Genomic DNA, 21,174 nt, shown 5'->3' with positions numbered 1-21,174 from the left:
TTTTTCGGCAGGTTCCGCAGGCCAGGGTTTTTGCAAGGTTTAAGTGTCTGAAAAGGGGCAGGCTGGTGTAAAAGTTATCAAGGTATATGTGATATCCTTTGTTCAGAAGTGGGTATGCCAGGTCCCATACAATCTTTCCAGTTGTGCCCATGTAGGCCGGGCACTCAGGGGGCTGGAGCTGGGAATCTCTTCCTTCATATATGCGGAACGCATACAGATATCCCGTGGCTCTCTCACACAGCTTGTATAATTTTATTCCATATCTGGCCCTTTTGCTAGGTATATATTGCTTTATTCCTAGCCGGCCTGAAAAGGGTACCAGGGACTCATCGACACATATATTTTGATTGGGGACATAGAGTTCTGCAAATTGTTGGGAAAAGAAATTTATCAGTGGGCGAAGTTTACATAATTTGTCATAATTTGGATGATTGTGGGGAAGGCACTCGGTGTTGTCGCTAAAGTGAAGAAAGCGCATTATCTTCTTGTATCTGGACCTGGACATTTCGGCAGAATAAATAGCCATGTGGTGGATGGGTTGGGTGGACCAATAGGCATGTCCTTCATTTTTTTTTTGTAATACCCATGTTCAGGGTGAGGCCCATAAAAATGTTGAACTCCTCCAAATTGAGATCTCGCCACTCAAAGGGACGGGCATAATATGAGTGGGGGTTATTGGCAATATACTGCTGGGCATATAAATTTGTCTGGTCCACAATTAACTGCAGAAATGTGTTGGGCAAAAACAGATGAACAAAATCGATCTCTGAAAAATTTTGGGTGTTGGTCTGCACACCTGGCTGTGCTGTGAAAGGGGGAATAATTGGTGATGCCGAGTCGGAAGGCACCCATGTTGGGTTGGCAAGACCATCTGGCATAAATGTAGAGGCCCTGGCTCTTGGGGGATGTGACACTCTAGTAGTTGGATTAGAATTTCCTGTGCTGCTCAGGCGTGATGTGCCAGCACTGGTACTGGGTCTGGGCAATTGTTGGTGGGGCCCATCGCCGGCGGCAAAGCTGGTACTAGGCATTTGTTCCCGGGGCCTAGCGCTGGTACTGGGCCTGGGAATTCGTTCTTGGGGCCTATTGCTGGCAGGAGCTCTGATACCGGGCCTGGGAATATAATCCTGGTTTTCAGAGGGCCTTGCCCTTTTAGGAGGGACCCATTCTTCCTCCGAATCATTTTCCGATTCACTATTCGGGTTAAATGCTGAATTTGATTCGGAATCAGAATCAGAATTGGAATCTGATGAGAATTCCCCGTTGCTGTCATCGGTCATGGAGAGGATCTGGAACGCCTCCTCACTGGTGTATAATCTTTTTGCCATGACGCTGATGGCTGTGTGACAGGTGACGTTCACTGATGGGCTGTGCGATGGGTGGCAGGTGATGACGGTGTGACAGGCCACGGACTGTGACGGGTGATGGCCACTGATGGCTGGTGGTCACTGATGGCTGGCGGTCACTGATGGGTGATGGTCACTGATGGCTGGTGGTCACTGATGGGTGATGGTCACTGATGGCTGGCAGTCACGATGGCTGGCGGTTGATGGCTGGCGGTCACTGATGGGTGACGAGTGATGGCTGGCGGTCACTGATGGGTGACAGGTGATGGGTGACGGCTAGCGGTCACTGATGGCTGGCGGTGAATGATGGGTGACGGGTGATGGTTGGCGGTCACTGATGGGTGACGGGTGATGGTTGGCGGTCACTGATGGGTGACGGGTGATGGTTGGCGGTCACTGATGGGTGACGGGCGATGGTTGGCGGTCACTGATGGGTGACGGGCGATGGCTGGCGGTCACTGATGGGTGACGGGCGATGGCTGGCGGTCACTGATGGGTGACGGGCGATGGCTGGCGGTCACTGATGGGTGACAGGCGATGGCTGGCGGTCACTGATGGGTGACAGGCGATGGCTGGCGGTCACTGATGGGTGACAGGCGATGGATGGCGGTCACTGATGGGTGACAGGCGATGGATGGCGGTCACTGATGGGTGACAGGCGATGGATGGCGGTCACTGATGGGTGACAGGCGATGGCTGATGGATGGCGGGTGAAGTCTGGCGGTCACTGATGGGTGACGCCTGGCGGTGGCTGATGGGTGACGTCTGGTGGTCACTGATGGGTGACGGGTGACGTCTGGTGGTCACTGATGGGTGACGGGTGATGTCTGGCGGTCACTGATGGGTGACGGGTGATGTCTGGCGGTCACTGATGGGTGACGGCTGGCGGTGGCTGATGGGTGACGGCTGGTGGTCGCTGATGGGTGACGGGTGACAGTTGACGGTCACTGATGGGTGACGGGTGACAGCTGGCGGTCACTGGTGGGTGACAGCTGGCGGTCACTGATGGCAGTCTCCTATGTGACAGGTTCACTTTATTGGGTGACTGTGGTGACTGTTGGGTGACAGATGACAGTGGGGGGGGGCGATCTGATCAGTGTGGTGTTTCTGCAGACACTACAGAACACAGATCGATAACTCACTGATCCAGGCTCTTCTCTGCTCACACTGGAAACGGTGTGTGAGGAGAGAAGAGCTGGTAACAGGCAGTTACCGCTCTGTGTTTACATTTAGTGATCGGCTGTGAAAGGTTCACAGCCGATCACATGGGTAAACAGCCAGCCAATGGCTGTTTACCGGCATCGGTGATGAGCAGTGTTCCCGGGGAACACGCCGCCACCGATGTGAACGAGCAGCGCGCTCCCGATTCCCGCGCATGCGCCGTTCTCACAATGCGAGCACTAGCTGTGATCGGCCGTGACTTCATCACGGCCGATCACGTGGTAAACAGCCATGACCAATGGCTGTTTACCACCCTCGGTGGTGAGCGGTGTCTCCGTGACACGCCGCCACCGAGGGAACGGGGATGCGCGCGCGCGATCGCGCGCATTCCCTGTTTAAAGGGGAGGACGTCATATGACGTCCTCCCGCCACAAGAGCTGCGCCGCCCGGCCGTCATTTGACAGCCGGCGGTCAGCAAGCAGTTAAAATAGATCTGTTAATAGTTTATCTTTATCAATTCACAAAATGGAAAGTAAATGAACAGAAGAGAAATAAATATTTTGTGTGGTCCTCCCTTTGCCTTCCAAAACTGCATCAATTCTTCACGGTATACTTGCACACTGTTTTTGAAGGAACTCTGCAGGTTTATTCCAAATATCTTGGAGAACTAATCTCAAATCTTCTGTGGATGCAGGTTGCCTCAAATACTTGTGTCTTCATACTATCCCAAATTCGATGTTGAGTTCAGGGCTCCATGGGGGCCAAACCAGGACTCCTTGTTTTTTTTTTTTTACGCTGAAGATAGGTCTTAAGGACATTGGCTGTATGTTCAGGGTTGTTTCTCTGCTGCAGAATGAATTGGGGCCAATCGCATACCTCCCTGATGATATGTTATGGCATGAGGATAAGTATCTACTCTCTGAATCTGAAGTGTCTGGATACATATTTCTCATCACGACACCATTGTTCCTGACTAAATCTCTAGCTCAATTTGCAGAAATGTAGCCCCCCAAATGTGCAAGGAATCTCCACCATGCTTCACTGTTGCCTGCAGACACTCATTATCGTAACAATCTCCATCCCTTTGGTAAACAAACTGCCTCCTTCTGCAGCCAAATATTTCAAATTTTGACTCCTCAATCCAGAGCACTTGCTGCCATTTTTCTGCACCCCGGTTCCTATGTTTTCGTGCCTAGTTGAGTCAGTTAGTCTTGTTTCCATGTCAGATGTATGGCCTTTGGCCACATTTCTTTCATGAAGACCTCTTCTGCCCAGACTTCTTCAGACAGTAGATGGGTGTACCTAGGTCCCACTGGTTTCCACCAGTTCTGTGCTGATGGCATTGCTGGACAGCTTCCAGTGTTGAAGAGAAGTAAGCATGATGTGTCTTATATCTGCTATATTGTTTCCTTGGCCAACCATTGTGTCAACAGTCTTCAACGCTGCCTGTGTCTTTGGGCTTCTTCAAAAGAGCTTGAACAGCACATCTTGAAACCCCAGTCTTCTTTGAAATCTTTCCCAGGGAGAGACCTTGCTGATGCAGTAGAGCAATACCATGCATCCCGGTGCAGTTTTAAAAGTAGTCCATGTACTATTTTGGTGTGGTTGCATCCCATTCAAATGAATGGGCTGAAAATTGCAGTGGATTTGCATAGGAACGCCGACCACGTTCTTGTGCAATTTCAGGTGTGAACCCCCCCCTAAATTAAAGGGGTTTTAAGCCTTCGTGTTTTTTCACCTTAAATGGGTTGTAAAGGTTCATGTTTTTTCACCTTAATGCACTCTATGCATTAAGGTGAAAAAAAAACATCGCTGTCATGGGCCCCCCAGCCCCCCTCCCCCATTTTACTTACCCGAGCCTGTTCACCTGCTGTGCACATCCCCCGGCGTCCTTTTCTCCACGGAGTCTGGCCGTTGGATTGGATAGATTGATAGTGCAGCCATTGGCTTGCGCTGCTGTCAATCACATCCAATGATGCGGTCGCCGGGGGGTGGCACCGAGTCATTCACTTGGCGTCTATGGACGCCAACTGTATGACACGGGAGCACACCCGCAAGCTAACCCCCTTGGAAAAGAGCTTCCCAGAGAGGGTTAGCTTTAGTGGGGAGGAGCCGACACAGCCACCGTGGGACCCCAGAACAGCAGGATCGGGCCACTCTGTGCAAAATGAACTGCACAGTGAAGGTAAAAATAAAAACGAAACAACCCCTTTAATGCATCCTGTGCCTGTGTGTAGCAGCTTAACCGTTTCCCGACTGCCTCATGCAGATATACTGCGACAGAAATGCACGTACAGGCAGCTTAACATACCTAAATAGGTGAACAAAATGAGCTGCGCTAAAAACAAAAAATTATATACCTAAAGTCTAATCCAAAACTATACCGATAGATATAGAAAAGAACAATATTAAGTGACAAAAATATAATTAGTAAATAGTATACATAAATGTTATCATATCATCATATAAGTGAATAAAGTGTATACTAGATCTGAAATGAAGTTAACATAAATCATATAGAAAAAACCCCCCACAAAAATGAATGTATATTAAAACAAAAATTGTGTGTGCTAAATCTAAACCAATAAAATTAGCAAAAATAGTATTCAAAAGCAATAAAGAGTTCATATATAATGAAGAAAAAATTGTCCAAAAAATATTGTTGATTCCTCAAAATTGATATTAAGGTGCAAAAATATCCACAAATGCGTGTATATAGAAAATAATCAAAACAATCCTCCACCAGTGAGAAGAGGGGCCGCTTACCAGAGTTTTAGATCCCAGTGTTAGTGAGATCAGTAAGGCAACAGCACAGAGGTTTCTGGATAAACCGTCACAGGCACCACACCATTTGCATCTCCAATACGAAGGCTCCAATCGGGAAACGAAGGTATCGTAGATTGCTGACACCACGCTGCTTCTATCTCCAATACGAAGCCTCCAGTCAGGAAACGAGGGTATCGTGGATCATGTATAAAAAATCAAAGGCACTCGCATAGCGTAAAACCACTTGGTTTCATGAAATAGAATAAAAAAATGTACACTCACATATGTATAGAAAAAACGATCACATAAAAAACGAGCCGGCCGGACTCGTGTGCCGCCCGCACTTCCTGGTTGGGCGTAGAACGCGGAGACGTCAGAACGCCTATCTCCCTACGCGCGTTTCGTCACGAACGGACGTGTTCACGGGATGCGGGACGGCGTTCTGACGCACCGCCTATATACAAAATCCTAAACAAACAGCCTCGGTCTGAGCTCCATGTTGTCCTCTCAATCCACCATATTAGGTGAGGGAAAGAGGACTGGAATGCCCGTACTATCACCCAGTCCACCATTTTACATAAGGAAAACGGGGTAAAAATTTGCCCTACCACTACGCAGAGGCAAACCTATATTCATAACCATCCAGATTCTTTAAGAGCCATGGATTGAAAACACAAAATTATCATAAGGATACATTAAGAAAAATAAAAAAATTCCTTTTAAATGCCAATTAAAAAATATATTTATTGAAAAATATTTAGTAAGATAATAAAATAATATTAGACACAAACAAAACAGTCCAAATAGATGGACAAAAGAGCTTTTGTAGTAAGGATATATACTGTTTTGTATGTCCAAATATTGATACATTCTTAATTAAAAAATATATATACCAGTGGAAATAGAAAACTTTTTTTTGGTGGGACCACAAATACAGAAAAGATGATAGAGGTAAGAACCCTCATCGACGACTCATGGAACTCACACCAAGTTTACAATTAAAAAACAACAGCAGGAAACCTAAGCTATATAAGCCATTCCAACCAGTCATATATTGTTCAAGAGTTGTCAATAAACGCATTTACGTCTACTTCAATATTAAGGCCATGAGGGACGTAACTTTTTAATCTGTGTATCCACATCATTTCAAGCTTAGAAATGCTTCTTACCAAATGGGTTCCCCTCCAATGGGGATTGAACTTGTCAATTCCCATAAAGATTGTGTTGGTAGGGTCTCTATTGTGTGCCAGCAGGTAGTGTTTGGAGACCGAATGCTGGGTATATCCTCTACGGATATTCCCAATATGTTCGTTCAAACGTACATGTAAAGCACGTTTGGTCCGCCCTACATACTGGAGGCCACAAGGGCACTCCAGCATGTAGACCACTGCCTCTGAACAGCAAGTGATAAAAGGCTCTATGGTGTAAGACCTAGAAGTAACCGTAGATCTAAAGGTAGTACTTCTCCTAGACCGACAGCCATTTAAGCTACATACCGTGCACTTCCTGCATTGATAGTACCCAGTAAGGTTCGAGAAAAAATGCGGACGGTTAGTGGGTGGGTCCAAAGCATTAGGAGCCACCCTGTCCCTCAAAGATGTTACGCCTCTATATACTACTTGGGGTCTGTCAGGCAAAATGGTTCCCAATACCGAGTCGTTCCTAAGTACATGCCAATGTTTTTTAAGTATATGTTTGATCCTAGTGTGTTGGCAAGAATAGTTAGTGATGAAGGGGTGACGAAAATTGTTTTGACGGCCTCCTCGTTCCTTTAGTAACTCAGATCTTTCAACTTGACTAATCTCATCTATCAAAAGGGTTCAGATGGATAACCTTTATCAATGAACCTCTGAGTGAGAACACGGGCCTGTTGTATAAAAACATCCTGTTCTGTGCAGTTACGTCTCAACCTTAAGAGCTGGCTTCTAGGTACTGATTTAAGCCAAGATGGATGATGGCAGCTAGTGGTAGGTATAAAGGAGTTCCGATCGGTGGTTTTAAAGAAAGTTGATGTAATGAAACGTTCTCCTTTAATAGTGATAGTAAGATCTAAAAAATTAATTTTAGTAAGACTAGCTTCATAGGTGAGGTGTATACCCCTGGTGTTGGCGTTAAGCTCACTCATAAACAAGGAAAGATCTGATTCACTCCCATCCCATAGGAGGAGGATGTCGTCTATGTACCTGGCCCAAAAGGTCAGCTGCGGCCTGACCCGGGCATAGACAACATCCTCCTCCCATTTCGCCATAAACAAATTCGCCAAACTAGGGGCATATTTTGCCCCCATTGCGACCCCCTCCAAACCAAAAAAAGTTATGCGTAGCCGCATAGTCTAAAAGTTTCATAATAAAGACTATTTGTTCTGAAGGGAGATCGGAGAACCTCTCTAGGGAATCCGAGACGGCTTCTAGACCCATATTTTGGGGTATGCTTGTATATAGTGACGCAACATCTGCAGTCACCAGCAGGGTCCCTTGTTTCGGATGGTATCCCCCGAGAAGGTTAATTATATGCCTCGTGTCTTTAATAAATTATGGCGTTCGACGCACTAAAGGTTGTAGAAAGAAATCTATATACCTGCCCACCCGGGAAGTGATGGAATCAATCCCACTAATGATGGGTCGTCCCGGGGGGCAGGTAAGACTCTTATGGACCTTAGGTAAGTAATAAATTACAGGGATTCTAGGAGTTTTTGGAACGAGAAAGCTAGTATTACTAAAATAAATTTTTTAGATCTTACTATCACTATTAAAGGAGAACGTTTCATTACATCAACTTTCTTTAAAACCACCGATAGGAACTCCTTTATACCTACCACTAGCTGCCATCATCCATCTTGGCTTAAATCAGTACCTAGAAGCCAGCTCTTAAGGTTGAGACGTAACTGCACAGAACAGGATGTTTTTATACAACAGGCCCGTGTTCTCACTCAGAGGTTCATTGATAAAGGTTATCCATCTGAACCCTTTTGATAGATGAGATTAGTCAAGTTGAAAGATCTGAGTTACTAAAGGAACGAGAAGGAGGCCGTCAAAACAATTTTCGTCACCCCTTCATCACTAACTATTCTTGCCAACACACTAGGATCAAACATATACTTAAAAAACATTGGCATGTACTTAGGAACGACTCGGTATTGGGAACCATTTTGCCTGACAGACCCCAAGTAGTATATAGAGGCGTAACATCTTTGAGGGACAGGGTGGCTCCTAATGCTTTGGACCCACCCACTAACCGTCCGCATTTTTTCTCGAACCTTACTGGGTACTATCAATGCAGGAAGTGCACGGTATGTAGCTTAAATGGCTGTCGGTCTAGGAGAAGTACTACCTTTAGATCTACGGTTACTTCTAGGTCTTACACCATAGAGCCTTTTATCACTTGCTGTTCAGAGGCAGTGGTCTACATGCTGGAGTGCCCTTGTGGCCTCCAGTATGTAGGGCGGACCAAACGTGCTTTACATGTACGTTTGAACGAACATATTGGGAATATCCGTAGAGGATATACCCAGCATTCGGTCTCCAAACACTACCTGCTGGCACACAATAGAGACCCTACCAACACAATCTTTATGGGAATTGACAAGTTCAATCCCCATTGGAGGGGAACCCATTTGGTAAGAAGCATTTCTAAGCTTGAAATGATGTGGATACACAGATTAAAAAGTTACGTCCCTCATGGCCTTAATATTGAAGTAGACGTAAATGCGTTTATTGACAACTCTTGAACAATATATGATTGGTTGGAATGGCTTATATAGCTTAGGTTTCCTGCTGTTGTTTTTTAATTGTAAACTTGGTGTGAGTTCCATGAGTCGTCGATGAGGGTTCTTACCTCTATCATCTTTTCTGTATTTGTGGTCCCACCAAAAAAAAGTTTTCTATTTCCACTGGTATATATATTTTTTAATTAAGAATGTATCAATATTTGGACATACAAAACAGTATATATCCTTACTACAAAAGCTCTTTTGTCCATCTATTTGGACTGTTTTGTTTGTGTCTAATATTTTATTATCTTACTAAATATTTTTCAATAAATATATTTTTTAATTGGCATTTAAAAGGAATTTTTTTATTTTTCTTAATGTATCCTTATGATAATTTTGTGTTTTCAATCCATGGCTCTTAAAGAATCTGGATGGTTATGAATATAGGTTTGCCTCTGCGTAGTGGTAGGGCAAATTTTTACCCCTTTTTCCTTATGTAAAATGGTGGACTGGGTGATAGTATGGGCATTCCAGTCCTCTTTCCCTCACCTAATATGGTGGATTGAGAGGACAACATGGAGCTCAGACCGAGGCTGTTTGTTTAGGATTTTGTATATAGGCGGTGCGTCAGAACGCCGTCCCGCATCCCGTGAACATGTCCGTTCGTGACGAAACGCGCGTAGGGAGATAGGCGTTCTGACGTCTCCGCGTTCTACGCCCAACCAGGAAGTGCGGGCGGCACACGAGTCCGGCCGGCTCGTTTTTTATGTGATCGTTTTTTCTATACATATGTGAGTGTACATTTTTTTATTCTATTTCATTAAACCAAGTGGTTTTACGCTATGCGAGTGCCTTTGATTTTTTATACATGATCCACGATACCCTCGTTTCCTGACTGGAGGCTTCGTATTGGAGATAGAAGCAGCGTGGTGTCAGCAATCTACGATACCTTCGTTTCCCGATTGGAGCCTTCGTATTGGAGATGCAAATGGTGTGGTGCCTGTGACGGTTTATCCAGAAACCTCTGTGCTGTTGCCTTACTGATCTCACTAACACTGGGATCTAAAACTCTGGTAAGCGGCCCCTCTTCTCACTGGTGGAGGATTGTTTTGATTATTTTCTATATACACGCATTTGTGGATATTTTTGCACCTTAATATCAATTTTGAGGAATCAACAATATTTTTTGGACAATTTTTTCTTCATTATATATGAACTCTTTATTGCTTTTGAATACTATTTTTGCTAATTTTATTGGTTTAGATTTAGCACACACAATTTTTGTTTTAATATACATTCATTTTTGTGGGGGGTTTTTTCTATATGATTTATGTTGACTTCATTTCAGATCTAGTATACACTTTATTCACTTATATGATGATATGATAACATTTATGTATACTATTTACTAATTATATTTTTGTCACTTAATATTGTTCTTTTCTATATCTATCGGTATAGTTTTGGATTAGACTTTAGGTATATAATTTTTTGTTTTTAGCGCAGCTCATTTTGTTCACCTATTTAGTTTGATATCGGAGTATTACGATTAGGGTTGCTGCTTATAGGTTACTTTCTCTTGCTGTTTGAGTAGCGCGGTTTACCCTTTGTACCGAGCTTAACATACCTGTACGTTGCCCTTTAAGAGGCGGCTTGTGGGTACGCTCGCCAGGAGCTCCGTGAGCGTGATCGTGGGTCCTGTGGACTCTATGTCCACGGGTATACCAGGATTCGTTTCACAGAAATGTAAAGCATTTCCCCGTTCTGCCCAATGACACTGACACAGATCACAGCTCCCTGTGATCGGGAGCAGTGATGAGTGCTGTGTCACACACAGCCCCCTCCCCCCATAGTTATAATTACTCCTTAGGACACACTTAACCCCTACAGCGCCATCTAGTGGTTAAGACCTTCACTGCCAGTCACATTTACACAGTAATCAATGCATTTTTAATTGCACTGATCGTTGTATAAATGTGAATGATCCTAAAATCACACCAAAAGTGTCCCATGTGTCCGCCATAATGTTGCAGTCCCAATTAAAAATTGCTGATCGCCGCCATTACTAGTAAAAATAAAAAAATAATAATAAAAATGCCTTAAAACTATCCCCTATTTTGTAGACGCTCTAACTTTTGCGCAAACCAATCAGTAAACGCTTATTGCGTGTTTTTTTTTTTTTTTAACAAAAATATGTAGAAGAATACGTATCGGCCTAAACAGGAAAAAAAAGGTGTTTTTTTTATATTTTTTGGAGATTTATTATAGCAAAAAGTAAAAAAATAATGCTTTTTAAAAAAAAAAAATTGTCACTATTTTTCTGTTTATAACACAAAAAATAAAAACCACAGATGTGATCAAATACCAGCAAAAGAAAGCTCTATTTGTGGGGGGAAAAAAGGGCGTCAATTTTGTTTGGGAGCAACGCCTCATGACTGCGCAGTTGTCAGTTAAAGCGGCGCAGTGCTGAATCGTAAAAAGTGCTCTGGTGATTGGCTAGCCAAATGGTCCTGGGCTTAAGTGGCTAAAGGAACCCCTTCATGTTCACAAAAGTGTCTAACTTTACTGGTAAAGTGCAGGCATTTGGAGATTAATCACCCCCCCCCCCCCCTTTCATACTGGACTGGTTAACCCCCTGTCAACTTTTTTGTTTTTTGAATTGAAGGGGCAATACAAGTCACAACTTGCATATCGGTAGAAACACTAAGGGCAGGGGTGTCCAAACTTTTTTCCAAGAGGGCCAGATTTGATGAAGTGAACATGTGTGAGGGCCGACCATTTTGCCTGACATTTGAACCATTAAAATTTGGTCTAAATGTGTCCGGATTAAAAGTAACCTATGCACACACATATACAAATGCATGCACACACAGACATGTATACATACATACATACATACAGACACATGCATACATACAGACACATGCACGCACATACATACATACATACATACATACACGCAAGCATGCATACAGACACATACATACACACATGCATGCATACAGAAACATGTATACACATACATAGACAGACACACATACATGCATGCATGCAGACACACACACACACACACACACACACGAATAAAGCCCTTTTAACGCTAATCTAGCTTCTAGTACAGTGCGTTTCCAGCTTCCTTATTCAGCCGGGTACTGCACTGTAGGGGGAAGCAGAGAGCACCGCACACTCCCCTGCATTTTACTTTCACTTTTGAAGCTGACTGAGCTTCTCACAGTGCAGGGGATTGGGCTCATCTGACAGCCCTGATCCTGTGGCACACTGGTTGAGAGAGGCTGGTTTAGATAACCAGGCGGGCCGTTCAAAATCAGGCCGTGATTGGCCTGCGGGTCAGACTTTGGACATGCCTGACTAAGGGTATCTTGATTTCCAGCAGTGTATATCAATCAGGTCTTTCCATAAAAATTTAATATTTCCATACTAATAAAAAATTGTCATGAACTTGTATAGCTGCGTTCAGTATGAATTGATGTTATTTTTGTTAATGAGTTTTAATAATCCTTGCAAAACACTCATAACTAATTTTCTGTTGTATAATTATATTAAGAGATGATTCATATTCTGCAGTGTACACACCTGACCTTTTCTGTCCTTTCAGTTTCTAAAGCATTGGCCATTTCTCATAGGACATATTAAGCGTTACAGTACAGTAGGTTTTAAAAGTATGCATTTGTTCTGTTCTCGGATATTGGGTTGTACTGCTGAGTCCTTTGTCTGAAACTGGTCAAGAGGAAGCTTATTTTCCGCTGTACCTAGTTTGATATATTAAGCCACAGCAATAAAGAATTTTGAGCACAGTCCAGGAATCTATTTTACTTTTGGCCTTTCTACTTGCAGGGAGCCAAGCCTTAATTTGAAAGATTAAAGTTAATTTGTTCGTCTTTTGTTTGGTACACTTGGGGTTTCGCATCTTCTAGTCACTGTACTGACTGATGTACATTTTTTTTGTATTTTTAAAGTGAACTTATTTTGGAAAAGTAATGCTTGTGCTACAAGGGGGTTGGTTTAATTAGTTTTTGTGGGGATGATGTCATCTGCTCCTTATCCTAACCCATTTTGTTTTCCCCATTACAGTACTTGTGAACATGCAATGTTATAGGCACTTTATAATATGGTTATAACTATGCAGGATCCATAACTGGTTTTGCCTGGTTTTACCTTTGTTTAAAAAAATAAAATAAATTTAAGTTCTGTCATGTGATCATGCATCTTTTTGATAGGGTGGTGCTATAGGACACTGTGTGCAGACACAAACTGTGCCTGTAATCCATAGTCTTTCCAGCCTGAGGCAAGAATGCAAGCTGTTGTCAAAAGCCAGGCAGTTGTTCAGAGGGGATGTCAGAATACCTACATGGGTAGTTTGTTCAGCTACTACGTCCCCCTTCCTCTGTGTGTCTGCACAGTATCCTGTACCTCTGAATGGCCAGCCAAAAGGTGTAAACTGACCACTAGGAATGAGCCTGATGTTCATAAGTTCGACTCGAACATTGAGTGTTCGCCTGTTTGTCGAATAGCGAACAATTTGGGGTGTTTGTGGCATATTCAAAAAACGATTTTTTTTTTTTTTTTAAAACTGCAGTTTTTTCGGGAACAGTGATTTTAAGAATGCTTAAAGTGAAATATTCCTTTAAATTCCCTACCTGGGGGGTGTCTATAGTATGCCTGTAAAGTGGCGCAATTTTCCCCATGTTTAGAACAGTCCCTGGCCAGGAAAGGGGTGAAAGCGCCCAGTATTGAAGTGGTTAATCTCCAGACAGTAAGTAATGGGATTTTTCCAACCACAACACAGACAAACCTAAAAATGCCCTATTTATGTAGAGTGGGGAAATGCTAGTACCCCTGTTTAGATTTTCATTATGGTCTATGGACCTTTTGCAGATTTTACCACTTCTTCTTTTTTTTTTTTTTTTTTTCTTGGGGTGGGGTTTGTTTTTAAAGAAGTAAAGTTTAGTATTTTCTTGTATCGTTTAACAGCCTTATACATCACCAGATGACAACAGCATTTCTACAGAATCCCTAAATGACCCCGTTATGCACAATGATACTGTGGATGATGAAACTAATGCATGTGAAGCATTAAGTGCCAAAGATGATCCATCTTCTAGCAATAAGGCTGCATGTGATGGGAAACTGAAAGGTATTTCTTCAAATATTCTTTCATTACTTGAGTTTATTATTGTGCTGTCCTCCTTTTTTTTTTTTTTTTTTTTTTTTTTTTTTTTCCCACTATTGTATAACACCATTTTAATGTGTTATAGTTGCCTAATTCTGCTATTTTTTTTATGAAAGTATTTTTATCTGGTGAGACAGATGTTTCATTTACTTACCAATCTGCATGTATATACGTTTATTGCTATCTTTTACTTGGGTTTCCAGTGCACAATAAAAACTGTTACGTATTTCCACGTTTTTATCTCAGAAGTTTGCCATAATTTGATACACTGGGAACCAAACTGGCTCCCATTTTTTGTCTTCAGCTGTGATTTTAGTTGATGAGATTAAAAGCTGAACTTGTCTAACCATATTCACTGTCAAGTATGGCCCAGATGTGGTCACTTTGAGATTAAGTACATGTGCGTTGTTTTTGAATGGTGTGTGTATATACAGTGGATATAAAAGTCTACACACCCTTGTTAAATTGTCAGGTTTCTGCAATGTAAATAAAATGAAACAAAGATAAATTATTTCAGATCTGCTTCCACCTTTTAATGTGACCTATAAACAATTGAGCAGCAAACTGAAAGCTTTTATGTTGAGGGCAGTAAAAATTAAATATGGCTTTATAAGTGTGCACACCCTTAACCACTTCACTACAGGGCATTTATATACTTTCTGCCCAGACCAATTTTCAGCTTTCAGTGCTCTCACACTTTGAATGCCAATTACTCAGTCATGCAACACTACCCAAACAAAATTTGTATGCTTTTTTTTTTTTTTCATGCAAATGGAGCTTTCTTTTGGTGGTATTTAATCACCACTGTTTTTTTATTTTTTGCGACATAAGTGAAAAAAGAGCGAATTTTTTTTCGTTTCTATGATAAAACTTTGCAAATAAGTCATTTTTGTTCATACATTTTTTAGCCAACATTTATACATCTCTTTGGTAAAAACCCAAATTAGTGGATATTATTTAGTCTCTGTGAAAGTTAGTCTACAAGCTATGGTGCAAATCATTGAAAATTGATCACACCTGATGCACTGTGAATGACCAGTATCATTACATAAGATAATTCTTACAACAGGTTCATACTTCCATACAGTATTAACGAATAAGTCCGTGTCTCCGATATTAGATACAGTTCGCTACCCTCGGTCAGTCACCCCATTTGGGAGCAAGCTGTAGCCACCAAGAGAGCGTGTATTCAGTTGTAAAGGTAAGCTAGAAGTTCAATAATATGGTCCATTAGTCAGTATTCACCAAGATTCATTAGTCATAACCAAACTAAGGAACTTTAGAACTAAACAAACATGGTGTTCCATGGATCAACCGGGCTGAAGAAGTAGGTGGAGATGTGCTAGTGTCAGTATATTCTTTAAGATTCATAGGCGGTTTTATGGGTATTATACCAGTGTTCCCAATTCTGCCATTGGGGCCGAAAAGGTATATTTTCCCTCTATACCTGCAAGCATACTCTTGTGTGTGTAGTGTGTAGTGTTTGTGTGTGTGTAGAGTGCGGATCATTTCTATCACTTTGGGCAGTTCTTGGGCTCTCCAATGCCTCAGTAATACTAGTTTAGAAGCTAGAAAGAGGTGAGTGGCTAAGTTCCTATGGAGCTTTGGGATGTCCTCTATTCCTACATTTATTGAAAAAAGAGAAAATTGGGCTATGGACTTTTTAGGCACAGTACAAAGACTCAATTAAAAAATATAAATTTTTATTTTTACAAAAATGTTTTAAAAGAAGTTACAAAATCAACATACAATTTATACATGATCAGAATATTATCCCCATAGATAGATATAACCCAGGGCTCGACAAAACCCGGGCGCCAGGTCGCATTGGCGACTAGAAATAGCGACCTCGCGCCTGGGGCAGCACAGCTGGGGGTATCCTGTCTCTGTGGACCCCCCCAGCGTGATCGGGTCGGGCCGTTCCGCCGGCGGCCGAAAATTTAGGCCGCGGCTTTGAGGCCTTCTGCGGTCCTATGATTCCTTATGGAATCTGGCGCCCTCTTGTGGTCGCCGTTGGTATGACAAACCATCAATGCTAATGAAGCTCCCTCTGAGTGTTTTATATTACCTGCCTTTTCTTCCCTTTATTTAGAACCCCTAAACATTATATATATTTTTTATTCTAACACCCTAGAGAATAAAATGGTGGTTGTTGCAATACTGTCTGTCACACCGTATTTGTGCAGCGGACTTACAAGCGCACTTTTGTTGGGAAAAATAATTTAGTTAATAAAAAAATAAGACAACAGTAAAGTTAGCCCAATTATTTTTTATATTGTGAAAGATAATGTTACGCCGAGTAAATTGATACCCAACATGTCACGCTTCAAAATGCACCCACTCATGGAATGGCGACAAACTTTTACCCTTTAAAATCTCCATAGGCGACGTTTAAAAAAATTCTACACGTTGCACGTTTTGAGTTACAGAGGAGGTCTGGGGCTAGAATTATTGCTCTCGCTCTACCGATCACGGCGCTACCTCCTATGTGTGGTTCGAACACCGATTTTATATGCGGGCAGGACAGGGCGCGTTTAAAAATTATTATTTTTTCTTCTTATTTTAACTTTTTTTTTTTTTTTTTCCACTGTTCTTTTAAAAAAAATGTTGTGTCACTTTTATTCTTATTACAAGGAATGTAAAAATCCCTTGTAATAGAAAAAGCATGACAGGTCCTCTTAAATATGAGATCTGGGGTCAGAGAGACCTCGGATCTCATATTTACACTAAAATGCAATTGAAAAAAAAATTGTTATTTGAAAAAAAAAAAAAAAAATGTCCCTCTAAGAGCTATGGGCAATGACTTGGAGACAGGGGGGGCGGCGACGGCGCTGCTATCTTCCCCTCACTCGTCTCCATGTCAGGCCAGGGACAGGTCCGGATCGCCGTCACGGACCTGGCTCCTAACTTTTTAAGCTGGCTCCTAGATTCCAACCAAATTGGCAACCCCTGATATAACCGCATTTGTATAATGATGATAGAATGATCAAAACCATAAATAAGTATTCTCAACCATAGGATATTGATCCATAATGGCGGCACATCAAAAGGGATAGGAGGGCGATGTTATGCTCGACATGTTTTGCGTGTCTGCACGCTTCTTCCGGAGCGAATTCTGATCAACTAGAGAAATAGAAAATTGAACAAATAATTGCCAAAAATATCATTTATACATTATAGAATATTAAGATAGGTCCAAGAATAACGGGAAAGGATTTGGCGCAGTTTAGCTGAAAACCTGAGACCACCGACATGTAGCAGAAGATAAGACACCATGGGGACGTGTGTAATATAGTAAAACTAATTATAAGGGGGCCACAAATCAAAAATACAATAAGATAACTTACTGAATATAAAAATACAGATAATATATATGCCGAGGTGAGATCCACAATGACAAACAAGAAATTCCAATGCATAGAAGCACCAAATCTAGTGCATAATGTGCTTGTATCAACGATATGTAGTTGCAACCTACACTGATCCAAAGGGGGAAAAGACTCGGGCAGTAATCTAAAAATATATAAAAGCACAGGTATTACACTGACTATTATTGCAAAAGTATCGACTCTAATTATATAAAATATATAAAGTCAATTTATTATATATATGACTCACCAAGATATTAAGATGAAAAGGGGACTGGGTATAAACTGCAGTGGAGACCAAACAACGGGTATATTTGTTCAAATACAATGGAATATGTCCAAACCGGATTGGTACGGCAGGACACAGTACCAACCAAACACAAAATCTGTAATAAATGTAAGAGTATAAAGTGGAATTAGGGAAAAATATCCAGCAACGACATGTTTAAACCAAATACCCACAGTGGGTCAAACACAACTAACAGCTAGAGGGAAAGCCGTTTACCTAAGATAGTAATTTCACCTGGAGCTAGACTCGGTCACCAGTGTCTGATGTATACAGGCCAGCAAGATATACACTATCCTAATAGGACACACTGTGAAGGCGTGTCCTAAATTCGCACGTCCCGTCCATAGTCATCCAATCGGCGGGAGCCGACGTGGCGTCATTCGGACTGGCTAACAATGTTACTGTGCATGCGCCCACCAGAGATTCCCACGCCTGCGCAGCACTAGACTTAATGCGAGCAGTACGCAGGGAGTGATAGAGCCCATCGTATAACAAACGCTGAACGGAAGGACGGCAGAAGGGGAGGAACCATCCAATCGGACAAGTGCAGCGTCATACAGGCTATGGTTGCCCATGACGCTGGGTGGCCACATAGTATCCTACACTGCCCAAATATAACACTGCATCCGGGATCAGGTAAAAAAAAAAGCACCAAATCATACCCAAGTAAACCAGTGAAGTTAAAAAAATAAAAACGAAGAATGTCATTATATAATTAAGAGAATCTTCAGATTTCAAAAAAAAAGAGGGGAAGGGAACTTAAAACTTTACATAATCATTACTTTACAAACATTCATTTTATGTTATTATTTTATCATGATACAAAAATATAAATAAGGAATAGAGCAGCATTGTCATAGCCAACATTAAGCAATGGTTCCCATTAATATAAAAAAATAATAATAATAAAAAACATAATAGGTAACAAAGCACAAAAGACATATGCTATATGATGTAAGCCATGGAGCTATAGGATTGATAAGTTAATTCACAGAAAGGGCCTATATGACTGGGCCTCATTAATGCCCGGTGCGAAAGTGGCATTTAATCGCTCAATCCACATAGTCTCCCTTCTAAGGACCTATTTGTCTCAGTCTCCTCCACGGGGGTCACAAGGAATCACCGCAAGCGTGATAAAGGATATCGCAGTAGTATCAAATTTGTGATATAGATCTAAATGTCTACTTACAGATGTAATCGTTTTCCCACCTGAGGAGTAATATACATGGTCTTTTATACGGACCCTAAATTGTCTGATGGTTTTCCCAATATAGAAGGCCGAACACTTGCAACGCATCAAGTAAACACCCCGAGTTTCACAGTCTGTGTAAAAATTAGGCGTAAAGCATTCTCCATTTGGTAGTGTAAATTGTTCACTTACCTCAATCCATGAGCAGAATGCACATCTGTGGATCCCCCAAAGAGGGCGGGTCCCAGGTGTGGCAGAGAAATGACTGGAAGTCAATTTATCACGCAGAGAGCTTGCTCTGCGGAAAGTAATATTGGGAGAGGTGTTTATATATTTCGCCAAGATCGGGTCTTCACATAAAATAGGCCAATGAGTTGCCAAGATGTTCTGTAATTCAGTATGATGGTTCGAATATCTGGTTATGAACCTGACAGTAGAATTCTGTTTCATAGACTTTTGTTTATAAATGGTGACGCGATTGTTGTGAGGCCTTATTGTAGGCTCTACGTAGGATGGATTTTGCTATAGCCTCTAGCCTTGAGGCGATCGCGTAAGAGATTTGCTTGAGCCTTAAATTCATCCATGTAAGTACAATTGCGACGCAATCTTATGTACTGTGCATATGGGATACTGCCAGCCGTTTCTTCGCAAAACAGGGTAGAGGCTAGGCAGCCCTTTTGATCTTTAAAGATCGTGAGATAAAGAAAAGTAATCTGGGATGTATAGCTAGAAACTGTAAAATTCAAATTGAATGAATTTTAATTAAGTGTGTATAAACAGGTTCAATTTCTCCACCTTGTCTGTCCAAATGATAAAAACATCGTCAATGTATCGTAGCCAGCATAACGCTGGGCTAGTATACATCTTCAAGTGATGCCTTGTTGATGTAATGTTCCCACCACCACCCCCCCCCCCCCTCCCCAGGTACAGGTTAGCATAACTTGCATTTTGTTTGGTTGGAACTGTGTCCTGCAGTACCGATCTGGTTTGGACATTATTCCAGTGTATTGGAACAAATATACCCGTTGTTTGGTCTCCACTGTGGTATATACCCAGTCCCCTTCTTTTCATCTTAATATCTTGGCGAGTCCTATATATAATAAATTGACTTTTTATATAATTAGAGTCGATACTTTGCAATAATGGTCATAGTGTAATACCTGTGCTTCTATATATTTTTAGATTACTTCCTGAGTCTTTTCCCCCTTTGGATCAGTGTAGGTTGCAACTACATATCGTTGATACAAGCACATTATGCACTAGATTTGGTGTTTCTATGCATTGGAATTTCTTGTTTGTCATCGTGGATCTCACCTCGGCATAAATATTATCTGTATTTTTATATTCAGTAAGTTATCTTATTGTATTTTTGATTTTTGGCCCCCTTATAATTAGTTTTACTATATTACACACGTCCCCATGGTGTCTTATCTTCTGCTACATGTTGGTGGTCTCGGGTTTTCAGCTAAACTGCGCCAAATCCTTTTCGGTTGTTATTGGATCTATCTTAATATTCTATATTGTATAAATAATATTTTTCACAATTATTTGTTCAATTTTCTATTTATCTAGTTCATCAGAATTAGCTCCGGAAGAAGCGCGCAGACATGCGAAACATGTCGAGTATAACATTGCCCTCCTATCCTTTTTGATGTACCGCCATTATGGATCAATTAATATCCTATGGTTGAGAGTATTTATTTATGGTTTAGATCATTCTAGCATCATACAAATGCGGTTATATCTATGGGGATAATGTTCTGATCACGTATGAATTGTATGTGTTGATTTTGTAACTTTTAAAACATTTTTGTAAAAATAAAATGTGTATTTTTTTAATTGAGTCTTTGTACTGTGCCTAAAAAGTCCATAGCCCAATTTTCTCTTTTTTCGATGAACTTCATATGTTGGACGTGGCACGTTTCTATTTGCTAGCTGTATCCACCGTACCGCTAAGGGGGGGGGGGGGGGGGCGGATTTGCAGGCCTGTCCTGTCACTTGGCATATATGGTAAATATATCTTCCCAGTATCTGGAGATTTTCTCGCAAGTCCATAGTATGTGGAGGATACTGCCCGTCCGCGAAGTTTCATCAGCACATGACAGAGGTAGATGGATCAAACTTTGCAAGTTTATGTGGAGTAAGATACCATCTT

At 41.8% G+C, this 21,174-nt stretch overlaps 1 protein-coding gene across 4 annotated transcripts in view; it reads left to right on the top strand.

The window, feature by feature from the left end:
* SFSWAP (splicing factor SWAP) overlaps positions 1-21,174 on the top strand; it is a 222,696-nt gene that overhangs the window by 94,862 nt on the left and 106,660 nt on the right. For all 4 annotated transcript variants that reach the window (XM_077461776.1, XM_077461775.1, XM_077461774.1 and 1 more), the window contains one exon: positions 13,975-14,137. In XM_077461776.1, the coding sequence (XP_077317902.1) occupies positions 13,975-14,137 (163 nt within the window). The remainder of the gene's footprint in view (positions 1-13,974; positions 14,138-21,174) is intronic.

Source organism: Lithobates pipiens, unplaced genomic scaffold, assembly GCF_037356315.1.
Source record: "Lithobates pipiens isolate NorthernLeopardFrog02 unplaced genomic scaffold, aLitPip1_a1.2 Scaffold_3, whole genome shotgun sequence".
NCBI lineage: Eukaryota > Metazoa > Chordata > Amphibia > Anura > Ranidae > Lithobates > Lithobates pipiens.
The sequence above is the reverse complement of the archived record's forward strand: the minus strand, read 5'-3'. Positions and strand labels throughout refer to the sequence as shown.